Source organism: Zonotrichia albicollis, chromosome 3 (genome assembly GCF_047830755.1).
Source record: "Zonotrichia albicollis isolate bZonAlb1 chromosome 3, bZonAlb1.hap1, whole genome shotgun sequence".
NCBI classification, from domain to species: domain Eukaryota; kingdom Metazoa; phylum Chordata; class Aves; order Passeriformes; family Passerellidae; genus Zonotrichia; species Zonotrichia albicollis.
Window position 1 is genome coordinate 30,453,099 of NC_133821.1, and position 23,363 is coordinate 30,476,461.

A 23,363-nucleotide genomic window follows, 5' to 3' on the forward strand; every position below is an offset into this window, starting at 1 on the left:
TCCTCAGCTTTAGAGTTCTGATCTGCAAGCAGTCACGTGTGAATTTCAGAGGTATCAAAGCAAACAATGCAGGGTACAATTTCTTTCAGAGAAAATGCTCTTACTGTCCCACTATCTTAGCTCTGTGGAAAGTCTGAATGGCTCAAGAAGGGGAATCATCCCTCAGAACACCAGGAGCTGGGCTTCTCACTGTCCATGTTTGAGAGCCCACTGCTGCTCCCCGTCTCTTCCCACTCACTCACCTCTGCACAGTGCTCTCTCAGATCTTGCCTTCTTATCCCACACCTCTGAGCTGTCAGCCACTGCCCACCTTCCTGCTTGCCCAACACCTCGCTCACCCTCATCCAACAATATCTGACACTCACCCTCAGCCTGTAATTTCTAGTCCTCTATTCCATATAAAACCATAACCTTCAATCTTGTTATGCTCCTCATACTCATTTTGTTTTCTTTCCAGTCATTAAAACTCCCACTTACTGCAAAATGGTCACTCAACCCAATTCTCCTTAACCCTTTAAGGAGCATTTAATTCCCTGTAAATACCCTCATATGACTGTTCTGCTCTTTGGCTTCTGTGACTCTACCCAAAAAGGCCCTCACTGTTCTTCACAGACTCTCAAGTTCTCCAGTTGCTTCTCTCAACTATTTTGTCTCTGTTTTCCATAAAAAGATATGTACCATTATGGATCTCCAATATGACTCAACAACACTGCACTATGAATTCATAGCAAAATTTCACCCGGCTTCCCCTGCTATAAATGCCTTATTTTTTCCCTTTACCTCACAAAGGCTGCCTCCTCCAACTCCATGGTACCAGCAGTGACAAATCTATCTGTTACCTTAGGCCTCATCTTATTGTACTAGATGGATATTCCTGACATTTTCCAAGAGAAATGTAAAAAGATCTGAGAGAATTTAGTTATCTGACATTCTAAGCAAGTAACCAAACCTTCCCTTATCTCCTGTACACCCATCTTCTAAACTCAGAAAAATTTCAGGCTGCACATTTCTCCTTTTTGAGTGGACATTACATTATGGTGCAGACATACTGACTTGGCCTCATATTTTCTTTTGATAAAAAAAATCACAGAATGGTTTGGGTTGGAAGAAATTCTAAAGATCATTTGGTTCAAACCCCCTGCCACGGGCAGGAAGTCCTTCCATTAGACCAGGTTCCTCAGGGCCCCATCCAACCTGGCCTTCAACACTTCCAGGGATGGACACCCCCAACTTGTCTGGGCAATATATTCCAGTGTGTTACCACCATCAAAGTAACAAATTTCTTTTTAATATCTAATCTAAACCTACTCTCTTTCAGTCTAAAGCCATTTCACTCTGTCCTATCATTACATGGCCATGTAAAAAGTCCCTCCTCAGCTTTTATGTGGGACCCTTTAGATATTGGCAAGTGCTGCAAAATCTCCCCAGAGCCTTCTGTTCTTCAGGCTGAATACTATAAATCTGCTGAGTACCTTTACAAAAGTACTAGTTTCCTGTAAGAAAGAATGCCAGAAGATGGGAAATTATTTGCACAAAGTCCCAGGACATTTAATGTCACCTTTATGCACAGAGACCTTAGAGGATCTCTTAAGTTTCACTCTTCACTGCATCACACACTGGTTAATCATCAAAAATAGCACAGAAAAGGCACAAAGTTCTTGTGGAAGAACACTTAATCTTGTACAGCCACAAGTGATATAACTTTCCACTACCAAGTTCCTTATGCATCTGCATGAGTCCCCTTCTGTACTTTGGACGAAGTAACTCAGGGCTTCCTTATTTTGCTTCTTGCATAAATATTGGACTGCACCACGAGGATGTAGGCTTGTAGTCTCTGTCAGGTGGGGAAGCAGAGCTCTCCAGAGTGACAAAACAAGTACAGTTATTTCTGATTTATATGTGAGGAATGCAAACACACAGAGACGGGGACTTCCAAAGAATCTACGGGATGAAACACTCAGTGCATGCCAACTTCCTTACTCTGCTTATGACTTGGAAAACAACCTTCATACTTTGCAGTCTGGCTATTTCTAATTTTGAAGGCTACAGAGGAAAGGAAAACAGCCTAGTAGCACACTGGATCTGTACACAGAGCATCTCTCAGCTCACTCAACAGCAAAGCACCTGCACTTCTCCAGCTGCTTCCAAGCCAGAAGGTATAACAACATAGGAAAGACAGATCAAAGGGACTCTGCTGACAGCCATCCAAAACAATGCAGCCAGCACAATGAGCCAGCAAGGGAAAGGAAGCACAGGACTTCACAGAGCAACATGGGGCTAGACCAGGAAAACACACCAGGCTGAATGGTAGTGGCTTGGCCACACAAGATTTTGACGGCATGACTTAGCTGGACATACATTTATAAGACATCACTTTAAGAGTTTTTTCCCCGACCCAAAACAGTTTGTGGTCTAGAGATGCGACAAGGATCCACGGACTTGTGAATTCTCATTCCCTCTCTGCCATAGGCTATTTCATCACCCTCAACTCCTGTGCCTCAATATCTCATCATCTATTTCACTGAAGTACTGTGAAAGTTACTGGAAATTTGTGGAAAGAGAAATAAAGATAGACACATATGAACTATCACAGCTAATACTTCATTTGTTATCAAGTGTCAGCCTTTAGTGCTATGTAACATACACATTTTTCCTGCATGAATTAATTTAACCCAAAATTATTAGAGCAGTAAGGAAAAGTTCATGATTATTTATATGCTACATCTCCATTCTCCAAAATGCACGTCATTTTTGGAAAGTGTACTTTACATCCTTGAAAAGGGCTTAAAGGAAATAGTCAAACTATGTAGTTCTCAAAGTAAATCACTGCCCACTCTATTTTAAATAATGATTACAAATGACTGTTGAAAATAAAAACAGTTTTACATTTTGAGGATACTGCTTACAGTTAGCCCCACTCTCCACCTGATATGGGTTTAAATAAGGATTCAATATTGCTGAGGATAGGCTACTGAAAAGGCTGTTCAGCAGTTTCAAGCCATGATCATGACCCTTCAGGAGAGAGCAAATTCAAAGAAGTTAACCTCTTAACCATTAAAAAACTATTAGGATAAACACATTATAAATATATCTCTTACCTATGAGTATCCTGCTCTTGGCAATGCCATTGTTAACCTCATCATTGATCAGGTCTGTAAGGCCCCGGCACATGGAATCGATGCTTTCAATGTGTTCAGGACAGTCATTACAGATCTTATACCTGTCAAACCACACATTGGAAAAGGCTCCTTTCATGGGTGTATATGGCCTAGAGTGGTGGAAAAAAAGAAAACAAAGATTAACCAAGCACAGGATCAAATGCCTTGATCATATGTATTAAACAAAAAAAAAATTCAGTGTATCTCCAGCAAAGGAGAGAATAAACCCTTTTGAGGTGTAACTCCATTTACATCCAGCCACACTGCATTTCCTTGCATTGAATTCATGGTCCTTCAAGAATGAAGCCAACATTTGGAAGCTATGTAAAATGCAATTTTCAGCCAGTTCAATATTAAGGTTGGTTAGGTCAGCTAAACATTTTAAATCTTAAACCTGTCAAGAAGTTCTTAATCCTAAACAAAGTCAGGGTTGAAATCCATGCCGGAATATGATAAACTGAAGTAACTTCTAAACAAGACAGCTTTGCAAGAGCTAACTTTATGTAATTCAATGCCTAATTCTTGACAAAACTGACAGGGGATGGGTATTATAAACCTCTAGGTGTCAAAATAAAACCTGCCAATTTTTCTTTCTGTCAAATAAATACAGCCATCCTCATCGTAATGGGGCAGGTATCTCACAAACATAACTGAAAGAAATGCCATGTGCTTACTGGACTGATGCACAAGCAAGAGTTATGGTACTCCTCACCATAATACTTTGTAGTCAGAATGTTATTTTAAGTGCTTCAACAGGCTGCTCAAATCCTAGATAATCAAGAAACCTTCAATTCAAAGAAGCCTTTTCTTTGGTTTTAAATAAAGATGATTAATAGAGCCCTGAAATCCCAAGAAAGGTGATCTAATTGCCTTGCAATGGCTCTACAATATATTACAAAACATACTGCTATGAGATCAATCATCTCAAACAAAGCCCCTTGAAACCCTTATTTGCTATGTTCAACCAGGGCAAATTCTTCACTTTTACTTAAGCTTGGATCAGATTACAATCACTATCCACAAAACAGACAGTTTTTGATACATTTCTGGATAGGAACACACTGAAAATGCTAAAGTTGACTTCTGTGCTGTCTGGAATTTTTTCAATGCTAGGATTAAACAAAGCTACAACTAACCCAAAATGAGAAAGTCACAAATTCAGTTATTCTTAATGAAGGAACAAATTCTGCCTTTATTAACACCAGGGAGGCCTCACATATGCAAACAGCTATTTCTAAACCAGTGCTGCCACTAGGATGAGTGTTCAAGATATTTGACTATTTGGACTATTCAGCCATAATAGTAAAAATGAGAGTGCATAGGTTTTCTTCTGCCTGTTGTCATGAACACAAAAAAAAAAAAAAAAAAAGCCATGACTTAAAAATTGGTAAGAAAAATATACTGAAAGAGGCAACAAACAGCAACAGATAGGTACAAACAGAAACACTACAGGTTCATACAGGGGCCAGTTCTGTTTAATATTTTTATTGATGACATGGATGAGGGTTTAGAGTCTTTTATCAGCAAATTTGCAGACGACACTAAACTGGGAACGTGTGTTGATCTGTTAGAGGGACAGAGGGCTTTGCAGAGGGACTTGGAACGGTTGGATGCATGGGCAGAATCTAATGGGATGAATTTCAATAAGTCCAAGAGCCGAGTCCTGCACTTTGGCCACAATAACCCCCTGCAACGATATAAGCTAGGGGCGGTGTGGTTGGACAGTGCTCAGCTGGAAAGGGACCTAGGGGTGCTGGTTGACAGTCGGCTGAACGTGAGCCAGCAGTGTGCCCAGGTGGACAAGAAGGCCAATGGCATCCTGGCCAGTATCAGGAATGGTGTGGCCAGCAGGAGCAGGGAGGTCATTCTTCCCCTGTACTCAGCACTGGTGAGGCCTCACCTGGAGTACTGCGTGCAGTTCTGGGCCCCTCACTTTAGGAGGGACGTTGAGATGCTTGAGCGTGTCCAAAGGAGAGCAACGAGGCTGGTGAGGGGCTTGGAACACAAGCCATATGAAGAACGACTGAGGGAGCCGGGGTTGTTCAGCCTGGAGAAAAGGAGACTCAGGGGTGACCTTATCACTCTCTTCAACTTCCTGAAGGGTGGCTGTGGTGAGCTGGGGGTCTGTCTTTTTCTCCAGGCAACAACAGACAGAACAAGAGGACACAGTCTCAAGCTGCGCCAAGGGAGATGCAAGCTAGAATTAAGGAGGAAGTATTTTACAGAAAGAGTGGTCAAATACTGGAATCATCTACCCAGGGAGGTGGTGGAGTCACCATCCCTCGAAGAGTTTAAAAAAAGACTGGATGTGGCACTTGGTGCCATGATCTAGTTGAGGTGTTAGAACATGGGTTGGACTCGATGATCTTACAGGTCTCTTCCAGCCTAGAATTTCTGTGATTCTGTGATTCATCTTTTTCAGCAGAGCTTCAAGGTACCTAAAATGTACTGTTATTGAAAGTACCATACAGTATGTGGTCAAGTGCCTTGTAAGTAATCCCTAATTTCTTTAATTAAAAACAAACTGTATACTCAAGCACCAGAATTTTAAAAATTGAGCTATTCATTTTCAAGGTAGCCCTTACCTGTCTATTAAAAAGCTAACTCCAAAATTAAAGGAAATTCAGTGGAAAAATCTTGTATACCCAGCAATTTAAAGCTGTGTTTAAAAAATGGTATTAAAATTATTTGCTTTCTTGATTGTCTTTTCTTCAGAATCATGTCTCCAGAAATGAATTGATCAACACCTAAGAAATAAGATTACAAATATCTAATTCACAAAAGTCAGTTTCTAAGAGCAGACATTCCAGTCAAATCTATCAAGAGCAGAATCAATGGAGTTTCTGGAAGTCACCTGGACAATGTGACATACAACAGACGAAATGCCTGGGTAAACAGCATTTAATCCATTATTTTAGCTTCTCTCAAACACTTTTACATCAATCCTGGTTAAGATGTTTCATAGCAGAGTGCTTCATTTTCTAGTAAAATCAGGGTACCTAATATCTGTGTAAGAAAAGATGTGAAAGGTTTTAATTTTACTACAGCATGTTGACCTGGATTTATTATTACAGCAGGTTAACCTCCAGGATGTATATGGAACATAGATACATACATATATTGCATTACAGCAATTTACTTTTACATTCTATAAATATTAAAACATGTTTCCCCACAACTAAATGACAAGCTCATGACATTTAAAATAGATCAAAATTCATCATGAGATTGTAATACTGGATCAGATGTTGAAACTGAGGACTTCTACCTGCTGTTTTTGCTAATTTTTCATAAGACAGATGAAAGACCAACATCTTTCAAGCCCACAGGAAAAGACCCCCAAGAAAACAGACAAGTGGCTTTCAGCTGCCCCAAAAACATCCTTGCAAGCACTCTTGATTTCTCAGAAATGCATTAAAAATAACCTTTACATAAAGCTGAGAAGTAAGATTCTTTTAGTGGTTCACCCAACTGGCACATCTGTTTTAGTCATTCACCTTTTTCTTTAAATAATCCCTTTATTAGCTGGCACACTACAACTCAGACATTACCACGGTAAACAAATATGTTTGGCATGGAACCATCTGTACAGCTCCAAGAATACAGCACCAAATTTTTTCATACAATTAAACCACAAAAAAAATAAAATTCCCTATGTTACAGTGACATGAGAAGCTGTACTGAAATATACAAAACCAAAAAAATACAGAGTGCAGTGAAAACTCCATCCATCAAGATCAACATGGTCAGTTAAGGACAATGTCAGAACAAATAATCAGCTTTAAGTTTGGAATTGTTTTTGCTCTCTTAAGTTTAATTAAAACTCATACCATCAGTCCATCTGTGCCTCACTTTCTTTATTCTCTTTTAAAAATGATACTAGAAATAAAGCTCTGTCCCTAAAACTGTGGACTGTTGAAAGTGGAAATGAAAATATAGAGTCCCCCAAGCTGCATGGATATTTTTTCGTATTTGGTTTTAAGGGGTGTGTGTATGTTTTGCTTGTTCTGGAGCACATACAAGATTCAAATTCGTATAAGAAAATATGAATAAAGAATCCTCTCTCTGTGAAGATCAAGCTTCCAAACTTGTATCCATTTTTAAGAGACACTTAAAAGAAAGTTCAGTTTGTATGAATTTCTTTTTTAACATTTAAATGTAAGGAGCACGGACAGCAAAGGAGACATGACTAGTATCAAACACTGTTTAAGAAACTGCAGGATTAGAAGGATTAGAGTATTACGAGGATTAGAATCTTTTAAATGCTTCCCAATACCCCCAATCACTCTAAATCATGTTTTCTGATTACTTTATAGCTCCTATTTGTAGATTACTACACCTCTTGCATGAGAGTGCAGTCTCAAGAAGATCCTTCACAACACATCAATGTCTTAAAAGGAAAATATATCCTGTAATATCTTTGTAAGTACTTATCATCCTTTCCATCTCAGACAGAAGTAATTTTCACTGTTGACCTCACTGCAAAGTTTCAAAGCAGTACATATCATTAAAGATTTTACGAACTCAAGATAGATTAGCTGCTGCTAAGCTGAGTTCTGAGAAGTAATAAAAAAAAACATGATGAAAAGTAGGTAGCAGCAATACCATCTATCTCCACTTTTCTGAAGCACAAATATATCCTCTAGACCTTCTTATTCATGTTTAGAATTGTGCCAGCTAGTCTGAAATTATCTTAACAGAAGTGGAGAGCAACCCAATGATGCTACACAAGGCTCAGATTCAGATCTCAAACCACGGCAAATTCCATCTCCAAAATGATGCTATTAGCATGGTGATTCACATAAAACTACAGGTGGTTTTGCTCATTACCCAATAAATCACTGTCCCTATCCAACATTTTAAGTTAGAAGACAAGCCAGCAGTTCTAGCTGCTTTAAATGAGACAGCACATTGATAAATGGCAAGTATTCTTCCCCCAACTCTTTCTCCTGATGCATGATTGTATCACTGCCTTCATGCTCAGCACTATGATCATTCTGCATTAGCAGACACATAAACCCAGACCTCTGATGCTGGCTTACAGGCTTCCAGACAGAATTTCCCGAAATGCCAGACAGAACTGGAAATTTATAGTGAAGTTGGGCTTCAATATTGAAATAAAGACTAAGAAAGATAAAAAATTACTGAAATTCTTCATTTTTCCTGCTTCCCAAACCCACCTCCCCTCAGTTAGGAGGTAGGGCCTCTCAAATTGCAATGTTGTCTTTTAGAAGACTGTGCAGCCCTCTGAAAAATCTACAGGGCACACTACCTCAGCAGTTCCACATTGTTCTGCTCAGACTCCAGCTGGAGAACTACATCCAGTCCTGGAATCCTCAGAACAGGAAAGCCACGGACCTGTTGGAGCAGGTCCAGAGGAGGACCACAGAAATTATCAAATCACCTTTTCTCACAAAGAAAGGCTGAGAGAGTTGGGTTTGTTCAGCCTGAAGGAGATAAAGGTCCAGGGAGACTTTACTGAAGCCTTCCAGTACTTAAAGGGGCCTATAGGAAGATGGGAACACACCTTTTAGTGGGACCTGCTGCAACAGGCAAAGGGGGAATGACTTTCAATTTAAATTGGTTGGATTTAGACAAGATATAAGGAAGACTGGTTTTTAAAACAAGGATGCTGAAACACCAACACAGGTTGAACAGAGGTGGCAGATGTCTCACCCTGGAAACATTTCAGGAAGGGCTGGATGGGATTTCAAGCCACATGATGTAGTTGAAGATGTCCCTGCTCATTGTTGGCGGGGGTTGAACTAGATGACTTTGAAAGTCCCTTCCAATCCAAAATATGGAGTAGTTCTAGAAGCAAGTCTTGACTCTCTCAAAGCTGATGGCAGGTTTTTTGAATGAAAGCATATTACTCCCTAATCCCAAATTCTCTCATAGCATAATGTCACTGATGAATTTCAGTATTACATTTCAACAGAAAATTTAGGTTCCCAAATATGATTTCTAATTCCCACTGTCTGCTTGAAGCAGAAAGCAAATTTTAAAAGAAATGGGGAGGAAAAGAGAGAATTCAGCTAGTCCAATAAGAAGTATAAATCAGAAACTCTAGTCCAAGGTACATCTTCTGTTAAAACTGAGGGTCAGCATATCTTAAAAATGAAGCTTTGTGGTATGGTAACAGAGCATATGATGTGTCCAAAATTCAAGCAGCTTTAACTTAGAACTATACTTTAAAAAAAAATTACCAAAAAGAAGGCAAGAGTCATCTCCATGAGGAGCAATTTTGGCTGTTCTCCAGGAAAGGCTGTGCCTGTTCACTCAACCACATGCAAATGCTTTTGATAGAGTTGTTCTGGATGCACATTGTCTGAAATGAGAGCTGACTGAGCCAGTACAGAACGGTTACCTGAAGAAATACTATGCTGACAGCTTTTGTTACTTGAGACAAATCTTATTCATTCAAGACAAAGGGAGCTGCGAGAGAGTCTGGCATAAAACTCAGTGGGAGAAATTAAGTTTGTTTCTGTTTCTTTGTTTTTGTGGGTTTGCTGGGTTGGTTTTGTTGTTTGGAAGATTTTTCTTTTTGGAGAGAGTGGTGTAAATTCTGGGGAATGGTACTAATCAGAGAACACCAATAATTTTATGGTTGAAAAGATCATAAAAGACCTTTAATACACATTGCCAGTTCCTCAGGAACCAATAGTGGCTGCCTTACAAATTCACTGAAACAAAGTGGCAAGAGGCTAACCAGGGTCCAATCTGCATCAGTTCTCCATTAGGGGTCTGAAAGGTGATCTGGGATTCAAGTGGCATCTTTCACAAGCTGGTGCCAAACAAAACTGAGGATGGATGAATGATACTAGTTAAGCACAGAAACCTTTGAAAAGACTGTAAAGCAAGAGCACAGAACGGCACATAACTTAGAAATCCACAACTGCTTGCAGGAAGGGTGATACAAAAACAACTGTCTCCAATTCTTCTGTACCAGAAAAGGGTTGAGAGAAGAAAAATCAGATGAAGAATGCCTAAGAGCATCAATGCAGTACAAGGGATTTACAATGCAGTAAAAGGGATTACAAATCCAAGATTATTTCTATCGTGTTCTAATTTGTTTTCCCCAAGCATGACTTCAGTTATCTCTGACAAATGTTTAGTGCATCGCATGTGCTATTTAGCATCGGATGTGAGCATTAGATATATGCAGTTTTCCTCACCTAATTCCAGACCAGAAATAAAAGGGAAATACAAAGTTTATCCAAGTATACTTTAAGCATTATTATGCAGAACACATTGAATTTCTACTTAAAGGAGATGAAAGAACCACCCCACGATACCAACCCAAAACCTTCCCATTTCTCCCTCAAGCTCCCACCTTTAAAAAAGGCTCCTTTGTGTTAAATTTATGAATGAGGTTAGGGCTTACAAAAGTCAAGGATTAATAACATTTGCTTGAGCCAAAAACAGTATGATAGGCACTGTGCACGCTCCCCTCCAATCCATCTCAAGTCCGAGCTGCAGTACCCCTGCTGCTTTTCCAATCCGAGGCCTCTCACAGGCAGAGGCTGCCAGAGGAGCTGAGTGGTGCCAAACTGTCTGGTGGTTTTGTGATAGAGCCAGATGGGGACTATGGTGAGATGAAGCTCATTTCCACCCATGAGCTGAGCAAAGATGTGAAATGAGGAGAAGAGATGGAGCAGTGGGCCTTTTAGTCCTTACCAGCCACATAATGATAAGGAAAATTAGAACACATTGGGGCTCCTGCACCCCAGACAACAAGTTCTGCACAGAGACTTACATCCCACAGAAAGGTTTGTTGAGTGAATGTCAAAAAGATCCATAAAATCGCCAAAGTAGTTATTATAGCTTATAGTTGATTTTCTGACTTGCAAAAGAGAAGGACTGCCAGAATGGAATGCAAGACAATGCAAAGAATCTTTGGCCTAGATTTTTTCAGGGAATTATAGAAGGCAAGGTATATGTATTAAAACAAGCAGAGCCTAAATGGTTTTAGATTTACCATGTTAGCTACTGCAATGCCAATTTAAACTATCACTTTCTATTAAAAAAAAGAAGTTTAAATTGGGTGGTATTCAGTTCTGATTTAGAAACTCAATAGAAACCTAATGTTTAAGTCACAATTGTAGCAGCTGAAACAGTATTTAAAGTTGTAGGCATCCTGACCCAAATAAAAAGGGAAAAAGGAAACCCTTTCCTTTAAAACTATTAATGTAGACGTGGCTTTAGAGATTGCATCAGCTACTTGGGCTCCAATTTGAGCTTGGAGTTTTTTTTAAAGATTTATATTAGCATTACAATGGAGAGAAAATAGAATTCTGTTATGTTTAACAAGTTTAATCTATGTGCAGAAGCGCTAATCTTGACAGAAAGCTAGACACAGCTAAAACAAGTTCTCTGCTAATTTTTAAGTATCTCAGTATATTGCTGAGATACTTGGAAAAAAAACCCCAAACCTCCTAGCAATGTGTAAAACTTTTAATTTGTAAAGCAAAATTTGTAAACCCCAGGCAAATGCACCTAATTTCCAACAATATTCCAAACTCAGGTGTCAGTACTCTCACTACATCACACCAAGTCTTGGAATGCACATATTTTTTCCATTTTTATCTAAGCATGCTTTTTACCATATGTGATTTATTTAGTATTTTTGGAAGTTTTTCTTTTTTAACTGTAAATTTTACTATCCACATTCTGTTATTTTTGCTCAAGAAACAACCAAATATGACACTCAATGCACTTTCCAATGTGATGGGGAATAAGTGAAACAAAATGCTGTTAACACTTCCTGTCCAGGGGGCATCAGGTGATTGCTCTCTGCACAAACCCTGAACATCACAAAAATTATTAAAGTAAATCTCTTTAAAAAAAAGAAGTGTGACTTTTTACAGATACCTAAAGAGAAGAGTAAAAAACAGTTTTATAAAATGTAGTTCAGTTAAATTCCATTGCTTTTACCCATAATCTTCTTCTGTGTTTGCCGAAATCAATGCTAGTGAAGCCAAAGAACATATTTCAGAATTCTTCCAGATTATATGCTGGACTGGTTTTCCAAAATAATTTTCAAATACACTGACTCTTGAATCAAAACATGTCTAAACCTCTGATGCTGTACAAATGAAAAATATGCATGTTTCAGCACCTGGGACAAAATCTAAACAAAACATAAGTACAACCCAAATCCATCCTCCACAAAAAAAAAAAAAAAAAAAAAAAAAGTTGTGTTGAAAAATGTGAATTCCACTGCTTTTCAAAACTCCATTGAACAGACATGAAGAATGTATATCTATGGATATCTATGGATCTATTAATTTCCATCAAAAATATGAAGAGGTATTCCCGACCTGCAGTTTATCCTGCCAAAGCCCCTAGCTTTGCAGTTATATCATCGTGCTTGTACTGGCATAGCTACTTTGACAGAGCACATTCACTGTGCATGTGCAAAGAAAAGACAGGAGCTCAGAGCATGAAGCACATCCACATTAACAGCATTTTGCCAGAAGAGCACATCAGCCAACCCTAGGAGGGCGCTGCCAAGCTTCAAGCTTTCCTTTGATTTCATCATCAGCACAAGAACCTGCAGGCAGGCTTTGCACTGACGGTGCAGTGGCAGGTTAGAGACCCACGGAGGCTCTCTCTCAGCAGCCTGACCTTCAGCCAGCACATTCCTCAGCCGCTGGGTGGGCAAAGAACCTGGTGTCAGAATCTTCTCAGCAGATCTCTATGTCCATAACCACCCAGCTATAGGTATCATTAACAAGAATGCTGAATTCCTCCCCTGCTGCCAGAAACATTTTGAGTTCTTATCAAAATATATATGCATATAAATATACACATAAATAAAACCAACATATGTACTCAAGTCGAATTACTTTAATGTCAGCCATTCAAGTTTGGAAGGTCTAGGCCTTGCTTTTATTTTTTGTGAAAGAAAGGAAGACAACTGTTACAAAACCATTTCAAAAAAGCATAATGTGGTTTGTTCTTGAATACCAAAACAATATGAAATAGGTCTGTAAATGCTTCGTTATTTTGGTTTCCACCAATGACATGTATCATCACAAACTTCAGCACTGCTGCAAACAGTGGCAAGCTGCTTAGGAGCATCTGTTTCATTTTACTGTGTCAGCTAGGGCTGCTCATCAGCAACAAAGAGCTATACACAAGAGTGCTTTGCCAGTTAAAGACAAACGGTGTGGGTATTTTATATTCTTTGAATGTACAACTTTTCTGTTTTGCTAAAAGCCACTTAATCAGCTCATGCATGACTCTACCTGCTCTAGAAAAGAACAAGAATAACCTCAACTTAAAAAAGAAGAGAGTGAAATAAACTGTTTATTCACATGTTTTAATAACAACAGAATCTTCCCATCTGTTTAGCAAAGTACTGAAATTCAAAGTCATAAGATAAAAACAAATTCCTTCATTTGAGTCAGGAGATGTTATCAGGAGATGCTGGTTAATCAGTCATACATCACTTACATCTGTAGTTACCCAAAGAAACCAGAATAAATAAGAAAAGGACTGGACTTCAGAAGTGCAGTGGGATGGAAAAGTCAAGCACTGGCCCACCAGATGTGGTCTGAGGTGCTCTGGCTGCATATAGCAGAAGGGAAAAAAAATAATTTTCCAGGGAGGCAGCTCCTCCTGCATTTCCCCAGTACCTGCTGTGCTGGGAGGGAAGCAGTGGACCCACTCAGTGTGTGTGATGTGCCACTGATAACTCTAGCACCACTTCAGCCTGTCATCAGGCTGAAATTATTTACAGAAAATGGGATTCACTCCCTGCTAACCCAGAACACAGTGCTTCAAAAGCTTCCACTCATGGGCTTGATTTTTCTGTAAAACAGCAAGTACATTCACTGCAATCTCTCAGTTGTTTTTCCTGCCCAAGTAGACCATAAAAAATACATGGTCAAGGAAAATGGTTTTGTTTCATGTAATAGTGAGTGACAGACAAAATCTGCTATTATACTTGTTTAAACCCTCCAAGAATTTTTCCTGACTTTGAAACCTCTGTACCTCAAAAGTCTATGTAACAATTTCCTTTTCCGTTCAGCATTCATCCACACTTATACACAAATTCAGAAAGAAACTCAACCCCATTACCTTTCAAGGAAACATTTTCCTAATTTAGAGCCACAGACACCTTAAAAAAATTGTATTAAGAAAAATTAAACACTTTTAAAATTTAGTATTATATATTTAATATATGTTACATACATAATATATGTAATTAATTATATATTCCATATTTAATATTACCTTTGGATAGCTATGGGGGTAGGTGTCCAACTTTTACCCTCTAGGTTTGACCACATAAACTTTCAAATTCCTGCAGGAAAAAATTTTTATCTATATATCCATCTACCACTGAATACACAGCGTCATTTAAAAACAAGACTTGAGCTCACAGCAAATGTTGAACTCAATTCTCTTTGAAATAGTTGGGCCAGGATTCAAAGAAGAAGTAATGTGCATTTTCGAATTCCCAGTCCTTTCTCCAGGAGCTGAGGATCTTTGACATCCTACTTGCCAAAAAGACTGACCACCTTCAGTACAGAAACCTGGCATTAAATACAAAACAATATTTTCATAGTTAGTATGTGGGAGTTATTATGGGTAGAATTGTGATCTGGATCATGACTCTCTAATGCCACTACAACACACATTGCAGGATCATCTTGCACTTATATGAAGGAAATGGAAAGCTACTATGAGGACAATACCCAAATTTCAAATAGAGGCTGTGACTTCTGGGAATCCTTTAGAGTCTTAACCACTTAAAATCACAGTTCCTGGACAACAATGCATGGTTGAGTTTCAGTTTTGTCAGAAAGCATATACATGAGAAAGAAGAAAGAATTGTTAGGACAATTTGTACTAATATCCAGAACTGTACTTCATAGCACTGGAACAGAGGAACTTAATCCTATAGTTACAATATATTAAATGGTACCTGGCAGGAGCTGTTGGGTAAATTACTTTTATATGTTGGAATGCCATGTCTTGATTCAAAATCTGTTTTATCCATGCTCTTGCTCCTTGGCCAGTATCACCTGTATCACACAGAAGAGTACAAGAATTATGCAGTGCATTTAGCAAGAAAATGATACAATATCAAATATACTTCAGATTGACTTAATTTCAAATAAGTTAATACACTAAAATGCTAAAACAGGACTTTCTAGAACAACTTCCGTTCCCTTTCCAATGGATTCAAAACTTCCTAGAAAAAGACTATAAGAGATGATACAACATAAGTTTAATCAATACTTTACTACATTTAATGACTTAAGCATCTCCCAAGCAGATACAAGGTAACTTGTGTCTTACTCTCTTACTTACAGTTGACCATATTTGCTCTTAAGTGATAAACAAAAATCTTGATGAACATCTTAAAAAGTGAGGTAAAATAATTGTTGCTCCCCTTAGAAAAGTTAATTACTTTTACTAGAGAATTTTATGTAACCCACTTCAGAACCCAGTGAAAAAGATCTTCACATTTAATTATGCTAATATTGCACATAGGCTTTATGGGAAAAGACAATTTGTAAAGAGATAGGTTCAGCTAAAATACGAAGCAGACTCTTAAAGAAACTTTAACCACACAGTTCTGTTTGAAAACTAGTTGAGATCCACTCCCAATCTGTTTTTTCCTAGTCTCACCAACACAGCCTATGGCCAAAACCCCTGTAGACTGAAGTACTACAAACAGGATGAATTCTTCTGTAGATAGCATTTGCTCCTTTTAAATAAATATACATATATACACCAGACCGTGCCTACAGTTTGTCTTTGCACCACTGCAGTGTATATTCAGCCATAATTTCACTGCCACCCCTCTCAAGAGCAGGCACTAGTAAGTCCTCAGTGTATACAATACTTCAAGCTTAAGCAAATCAATCCATCAAAGAATATATTTTACAGTAGCAAGGATGTTCAACCTAAAAAATCAAGTGGCAGCTCAGCAAACTGGAATTTCACTACTGCCACTCATTCCACAGGACTTCAGTCTTGCTTGAAGTTGAGGTTCCCACATATTATCAACTCAAAATGCTAAAATTCTCCATTATTTTAATTCAAGTTGTTTGGTTTGACTTTAGAACTTGCCCCATTATTTTCAATAAAATGGCCAAACCAAAAGAAAAAAAATGCCACTGTCCTTAGCCAGGCTTATTGGCACATTACATGGGCTCATCTGAACAAGGTCACATCAATACACCAATGCATTGTTAAATTTATCATAATTCCCCAATGGAGAAAATCTGCTCTTAAGCACTCTAACAAAATTGAGATGGTTTTTATTTACAGACATAATTAATGTATCTTCAAAATTAAAACAGAAGGCAAGAAGGATTCAAACCCAGCAATTTTCTTCCTGTTAAGCACAATTAGCATAACTAGAACTAACTGTTCTCTGACCTAAATACTCCACGTGACAAAAAACAGGGTTGCAAAACTGACACAGATCTCACCTTGTGCTAAGTTAAACAGTAAAATCAAAGTTACTTCCTTAACTAGATGCTTCCGAACACACCCCACAAGCACTTTGCTTATGCGAGTGTTGTGATCTGAAGTCCACAAGCACCTCTGATTCTTCTGAGACACTCCCGACACACAAGGGTTTCCTCAAGGCTCTTGTCACCTCAGTTACAAACAATGTATCTTAGGGAGGCTTGAACTAACACTTTTTTTCCCCTTATACACTGCTTTTGTTTTGGGTTTTTTTTTTTTTTTCAGTTAGAAAGCCAAGATCTAGGCCTTGCAAATACTTGCACAGAATGAACACGGAGGTAACTCAACCAACTACCTAAATGATTACAGAATTGGGACTTAAAACTTTACAAATTCCTTAATGATGTTGGAGAAATCATTATTTTATTATTTATTCCCACCTCTTGAACTTCACAAAGATCTTCAAAAACCTCTACTGTTATTGACTACAATTTGTCCATGAAAAGGTCACAGAAAACTCAGTAAGAGAAAATTTAACTATGACCTTCTGTATCAAGAACTGCCATGGTCCAAATGCTACTCAAATGTGAGCACTTGTATGCTCAGATAATGTATTTTGATTTTAGGAACAGAACTTGGAGGAGAGGGAGGAGGAGACTGTGACATCAAACAAAAGCCAACAAATCTCCTGAAATGCTAGTCTTTCAGGCTCTTTTGAAATTTTAGCATTATATGTTTTGAACACTACAAAAAAAAAGCAAATTATGGGTGATTCTGCTTTGAGACAGTTTACAAAGTGAAAAAGACTGATGGCAGCTCTATTATCTTCTTCTCCCTCCTTAAGTAAAACGTTACTTTCTTTCCTTTCAAATACTGGCTGTATTTCCAAGTTTTCTTTCTATGCAAAGTTTAAATTTAATGTGTAACATGTAGACTGGACATTAGGAAAAACTTATTCACCAAAAGGGCTTTCAAGCACTGGAACAGGCTGCCCAGAAAAGTCACTGAGTCACCATCCCCGGAGGTATTTAAAAGATGTGTAGATGTGGCACTTAAGGACATGGTTTACTGGTGGACTTGGCAGCATTTGGTTGGACTCGATGTTCTAAAAGGTCTTTTCCAGCCTACGATTCTGTGCTTGTTACAACTTGCAAAGTTGTAATCCTCAGCCTAAAAAGCTATTACACACTTGCTATGTCCAGTTGCCTTCCCTGCCAAGCTATAAATGCAACCTCTACCTAAATCTGATGCGTAGAACCAGGGTTGTTCTCATACTTTTCTATACTGTTTTGCATTTGCATTCTGCACTTGTTATAGTTTGTCTGGAGCAAGCATAATGCACAAAATGGATTCAAGCAATTTGACCACCACTTTCCATCACAAGTGCTGTACAAAGGTTTACAACTCAGGTTTACAGGCCAGCCCACAGCAACAGCACTGTGGCGACTTCTGTTTTAAATTCTATTCTGGAACTGCTAGAAACCAAATAAAATCGCCCCATTACAAACATTATGAACAAAATAATATATATTAAAAAAAAGAAAATTGTAGAGTACTTTAACCACAAGTGGAATCAACCTCTAACCATAATCTTCCCTTACTCCTCCAACATTACAGAAAATTATTTCCTCAAGCATTAAAGCATTAACATTAACAAGAGAGCTGGACACATAAACTCTTTCACTTTCATTCTTTTACGCACAGAATTTTTTAAAAACAAAATTAAACTAGACCATAAAAAAAACCTAATTTAGTAAGGACACACATCTTTGTTAAACTAAACAGAAGCACCAGCTAAAAACAAAAGTAAGCAAAGGACAAGGAAAGTGTTGAGCATGTTACCATATGCACATGGCCAGCTCAGTAGTATCGATTCTCAAGGCCTTGATCTAGTAAACCTAAGATTGCTGGTTTTCTTGTTTTCTTTTTTTTCTCCCCACATCATGTGTATCTTGTTGTTATTTAGCTCATTAGAAACAACTTTTGAGGAACTAAACCCAACAAAACACATGTTCCCCTCCTGCTCTCAGACCAGTCGCTGATGTAGGTAACTCCCTTCTGCAGAGCATGGCCGTGAAGCCCGTCTGGACATGGACAGGGCCCTTCTGAACAATCAGAAGTAGATAAATGAACACCGGCTTTTAAAGGGTGCCTCATGCCGATTCTAAACCAGCAAGAAACACTTTAACTGGGAAAGTCATCCTCCAAATGTGGCTGCTCTCTGAGAAGGGCAATTTAGGGAGTAACAGGACTCGAGGAAACGGCACGAAGTGTAAGGTCGGGTATCAGGAAAAGGTTCTTCACCCAGAGGGTGGCTGGACACTGGAACCCGCTCCCCAGGGCAGTGGTCACAGCACCAGGCAGCCCGACAGAGTCCAAGAAGCCTTTGGACAGTGCTCTGAGGCACACGGTGTGACTCCTGGGGTGTCCTGTGCAGGGCCAGGAGTCGGCCTGTGATGATCCTGATGTGCCCCTTCCCACTGAGCACGTTCTGTGATCTCCCGGAACGCGTGTGTTCTCACGGAACTCCGGAGACCGCACACGGCTTTGCCGCCCACCGCCTCCACCCTGCGGGCCCGCGGAGGGCAGAGCCGCGGAGACAGAGTCACCTCAAAGCCCTTCCTAGTCCTGGCGGCCGCCGCGGCCACCCCGCCCCGCCGCCCCCCTCCCGCAGCACCGGAGGGGCCGACCCTGCCCGCTTCGCCCGCTCCCGGGAGCACCCCGTCCCCACGGGCAGCGGGAGAGAAGGGAGGGAAAGCAGGCACCTGAGCCGTGCAGGAAGATGAGGGAGGCGGTGTGCCTGCCCGCGGGAGCCACCACGCTCCGCTGCAGCGCTGCGGGCGCCGCCATGCCCAACGTACTCCTCCTCCTCCTCCGGGCCAGCCCTGCCGGTTCCGGGCCTCCTGTCGCCCTGTCTCCGCCCCCCGCTCCTCTGCTGCGGCACCCCGGGCTCTCCTGGCGCTAGGCTAGGAAATTTGTCACTCCAGGCACTGCGCTGGGTGAGCAAAGCTTGTTTACAGGCAGCGCGGCCTGTCTCCGGACGCCGTATTTAGCAGTGTCCTGTGACAGGTACCGATCCGCCCCTTCGGTGTCACACGTGAGAGAGAGAAAGCCCTGCGGGCGTGTGCCCCTGTGGACTCCCTGCCTTTATTCGAATTAAGTTGCAGGATTCCTCTGTCTCCTTTTTGGACATGAACCTCTGGCGTTTGTGGGTTTTCCTGGCACACGCGTGCGGGGAGATGTCGGGCAGCGGCTCACCGGAGCAGCCCTTCAAGGGCAAGGCCTGGCTGCAGGAGAGCCAAGGGGAGGCAGTTGGCCCTGGGGGCTCCTTCCAGCCGCTGCAGAGACTGAAGGACCTTCAGGGAGCACCATGGAAAAGGTCCCGCCGACATTTGACAACTTGTCCGACCTTAATCCATATCTAAGCACAACTATCCTGGCGCTCTCGCTAGTCTCTACTGAACTGCCATAAGAGTATAAGGAGTAGGAGCTTACTTTTGCACTTTTGGGTAACCTATGCACGTTCCAGGTCATAATTATTTGTTTTCACCCACTAGTGCTGTGCAGATTAGCCACTTGCTTTAGCGCTTTGAGGTCTGCGACATGGGACAAGGATGGCCGGCCATAAACTGCACTGCTGCCATTTCACTGGCCAGGTGCAGCGCGACCCGGGGTGAGCGGCGAGTGCGCGGATTAGTGTTGCAGTTCATCACAAGGCGTTTTGGCAAGCCGTAGGGGCGCACCTGCTAGTTCTTAGAAATGTAATGAAACCCTAGCCTCTTGAGGTAGCAAGTTATTACCTACAGAATGGCCTGTGGGTTCAGTAGATGAAACATCAGTGTGTGTGTGTAGTATGAGGAACATGCTGTGCTTGTATTTCTGTTCAAATTACTGTCCTTACTACTCTATTCCTGTTTATTTAGGCCATGAAATCTTAGGCTATTTTGCCCCTCTAGCAAAATGCAGCTATGCAGCTATATTTTTTAATATATCTGAAAGTATTCTGCAGTGAGGCCAAGAAGTAAAGAGAAGGAAAAAAAATCTGATAGTTGGGGAAATGAATAAATTGCATGGTGGGAAGAAATGAAAGGTATATCTAAAATTTTCTATAGTGTCAGTTGTTGAGTTGATGAACGCATCTCAGCAGTGTAGTGTCAAAATGAACAAGTCAGTATTGATGGTGTTTAGTAGCTAAGCCACAACTTTCTTTTTCTTTGACTTCCAGTACACAACACTGATTTTGGTATTTGAGCTATTAAGGCTCATTTATTTTATTAGCTTAAAAGGAAATTTAGTTGTTAATATTATAGGACAGAGTCACTCATTTAATTATGCTTATTTGCAATTTTTTAATTTGTCTTAACATCTTTCATAAGCAATATCATTTTTTGAGGATTATTACTTGTGAAGAGTTATTAAACAAAGGTACATCAGGGATGTGTAGCTTTGAAAACACTCTTCTGCACAGTTATGGGAACAAACTGTGATCAGGTTTTTTTAAAGCTTATAAATTCATTCCCTGCCTCTGAGTTACAAGCTTGGAGGTACAAGATTTGTTTGTGCCAACAAATAAAACTTGATGCCAGGAACAAAATAAAGAATAAAATATCATACTATGCAAAAACAGTACTCAAGGTTTGGAGGATTTTTTGTATTGGTTTTTGTTTGTTGTTTGTTTGTTTGTTTTTAAAGAGAAACAGTCCAGGCATAACATTTATCCTTCTTTTTCCTGTCAGAAAACAAAGAAAAAGCTAACTTAATCTTTCCCTGAATAGAGGGCTGGCTATTCAGGACTGGCTTCAGGGAAAAGACTAATTTTTTTTTTTTTTTTAAAGAATAAAACAGAGATCTTCATAGAAACTTGTGAGAGAGTAGGAGCTCTGAACAAACATAAATGGAAAAGTGGTGTGTTACAATTTGAATGACAACAAATATACTGTAATGACTTGTTATTTATACCTGAGGAAAATGTTTTATTTGGTTTCTTTTGAAGTTTATAAATTATATTATATTATTATATAATAATAAAGATTTTAAATGGCATTTAATAATTTATGAAATTTAATTAAATTTTTTAAAACCCCCCAAACCCACCCTTCATATGGTAATGGGTATAAATCAAGTTCTCAGACAGTAGATGATTCTGTTGTTTCTGGGAGTTTTCTGTTGTCTGAGGAATAAGAGCCCCCTTCCCTGCCCATTTTGCCTTCTACCTGAAGGAGAAGGAAGGAGGAAATGTGCCTGGAGTAAGAACTAGAATAGGGTTATAACTCTTTTCCTGGGCCAGAGCTGTAAAGCCAATGAAGCAGAGAGATGTAGCCCATAGAAATCATAGCTCCTAAGAACTAGACTTACTAACTGAAAGGACTCTCCTGAATGAATAAATAGTATGTTAATAACTGTAGAAGATTATAGACAATATGGAAATACCTTGCAAATTTTGTTAAACTAACATATGCTTAAGTTCTAAGCTTGTAGTGTTTTACAAGTCTTTCACTGCTGACATGTAACATCTCCAAAAGGAATTTATTACATTTCACAGTGTTAATAAAATGTGATCCCACGCCCTTAAAAAACATATTCTGTTGCAATTGCTTCTCTTTTTATTTTTTCTGGCCTTTATGAAATAAATGGATTACATTGTGACTTAAATATGAAATAAATATGGAAATGTAAATATGTGGCCTTATTTACGTTTTCCAAGAAAGTAAATGTTAAGTGTGAGCTTTGTTTCATTCCTTCGGATAGGTCCTTGCTCTAACTGCTCACTAATTAGGTTCTGTTCTCTCACACTGACTCTGCTCTGAAAAAAACAGAAGACTTTAATTTACTTGAAACCATTTTGATGCTTTTTCTCATTTAAAATGGCTTTGCACTTTAGAATTTACTTTCGCTGAAAGCAGTATGTTGCAGAGTAATTTTTATGTTCAGCATGTGTACATATATAACATCCAGAAAAACTGCTACAGCTGTGTATGCAGAGCTAAGGCTCCTGCACTCAATATTGAAAAATAGGTTTCAGGTATTGTACAGTTACTGCTGGGTTTTTTTAGTAGGTGAGTTAATCCATAGATGCTTCACTGGTGGTTACAAAGAATTACATCTGATTTCTAATTGGTTGTATTATTATATAACGCTTATTATTATATTATTATGTTATTATTATATATCTAGGTGCTTTTGACAGAAGCAGGGATTGTGGTGTGGAAATAAAAGTATCAAATGCATTAAGCTTTTCAAATCCCCCCTTTATTTTCTTTCTCAGTAGTGTAGGATTATCATCATCTCCATATCAGGAGATGGCATAATTGAGTGAAGCTACTTGTATTTTTCATTATGGACCATTAAAATTAAATGCTGAACTTGACTCTTTTGTACATTTCTTCCCTCTCCCACCCTTCTTCCAGGGCTCAAGGGTCTGTCCCCTATTTTTTAGAACTTCATGCCACTTACTGTGGTCTGATAGCAACAAGAAACTGTCCTCTAATTTGCAGGTGGTTTCATGTATTGGAATTCAGTGGCAGTGTTTTGACATAGAATTTACATTTTTATTTCTCTGCTTTCTATACATCTTTCCATAGTTTATTTTGAAAAGTTCTTATCAAAAACTCTTTGCACAACTGCCACAGTAGAGGTAGGAAATGCCACAGAAATTACTATTCAGGCACACAACCTAGTGGTCCATTTATCATGCAAAACTGGTCATACTCAAACCAAACCAAACAAAAATGTACTTCCATTCATACTTTTTAAATAGTTGAGTCTTAAGCA

At 39.4% G+C, this 23,363-nt stretch overlaps 1 protein-coding gene across 1 annotated transcript in view; it reads right to left on the reverse strand.

Annotated features, from left to right (window-relative positions):
• LYPLAL1 (lysophospholipase like 1) overlaps positions 1–19,675 on the reverse strand; it is a 31,016-nt gene extending 11,341 nt beyond the window's left edge. The window contains exons 1-3 of the mRNA XM_074537047.1: positions 19,358–19,675; positions 15,094–15,193; positions 3,099–3,268 (exon numbers count right to left, since the gene is read on the reverse strand). Coding sequence (XP_074393148.1) covers positions 3,099–3,268; positions 15,094–15,193; positions 19,358–19,442 — 355 coding nt within the window. The 5' untranslated portion in view covers positions 19,443–19,675. The remainder of the gene's footprint in view (positions 1–3,098; positions 3,269–15,093; positions 15,194–19,357) is intronic.
• Positions 19,676–23,363: the final 3,688 nt, after the last annotated feature.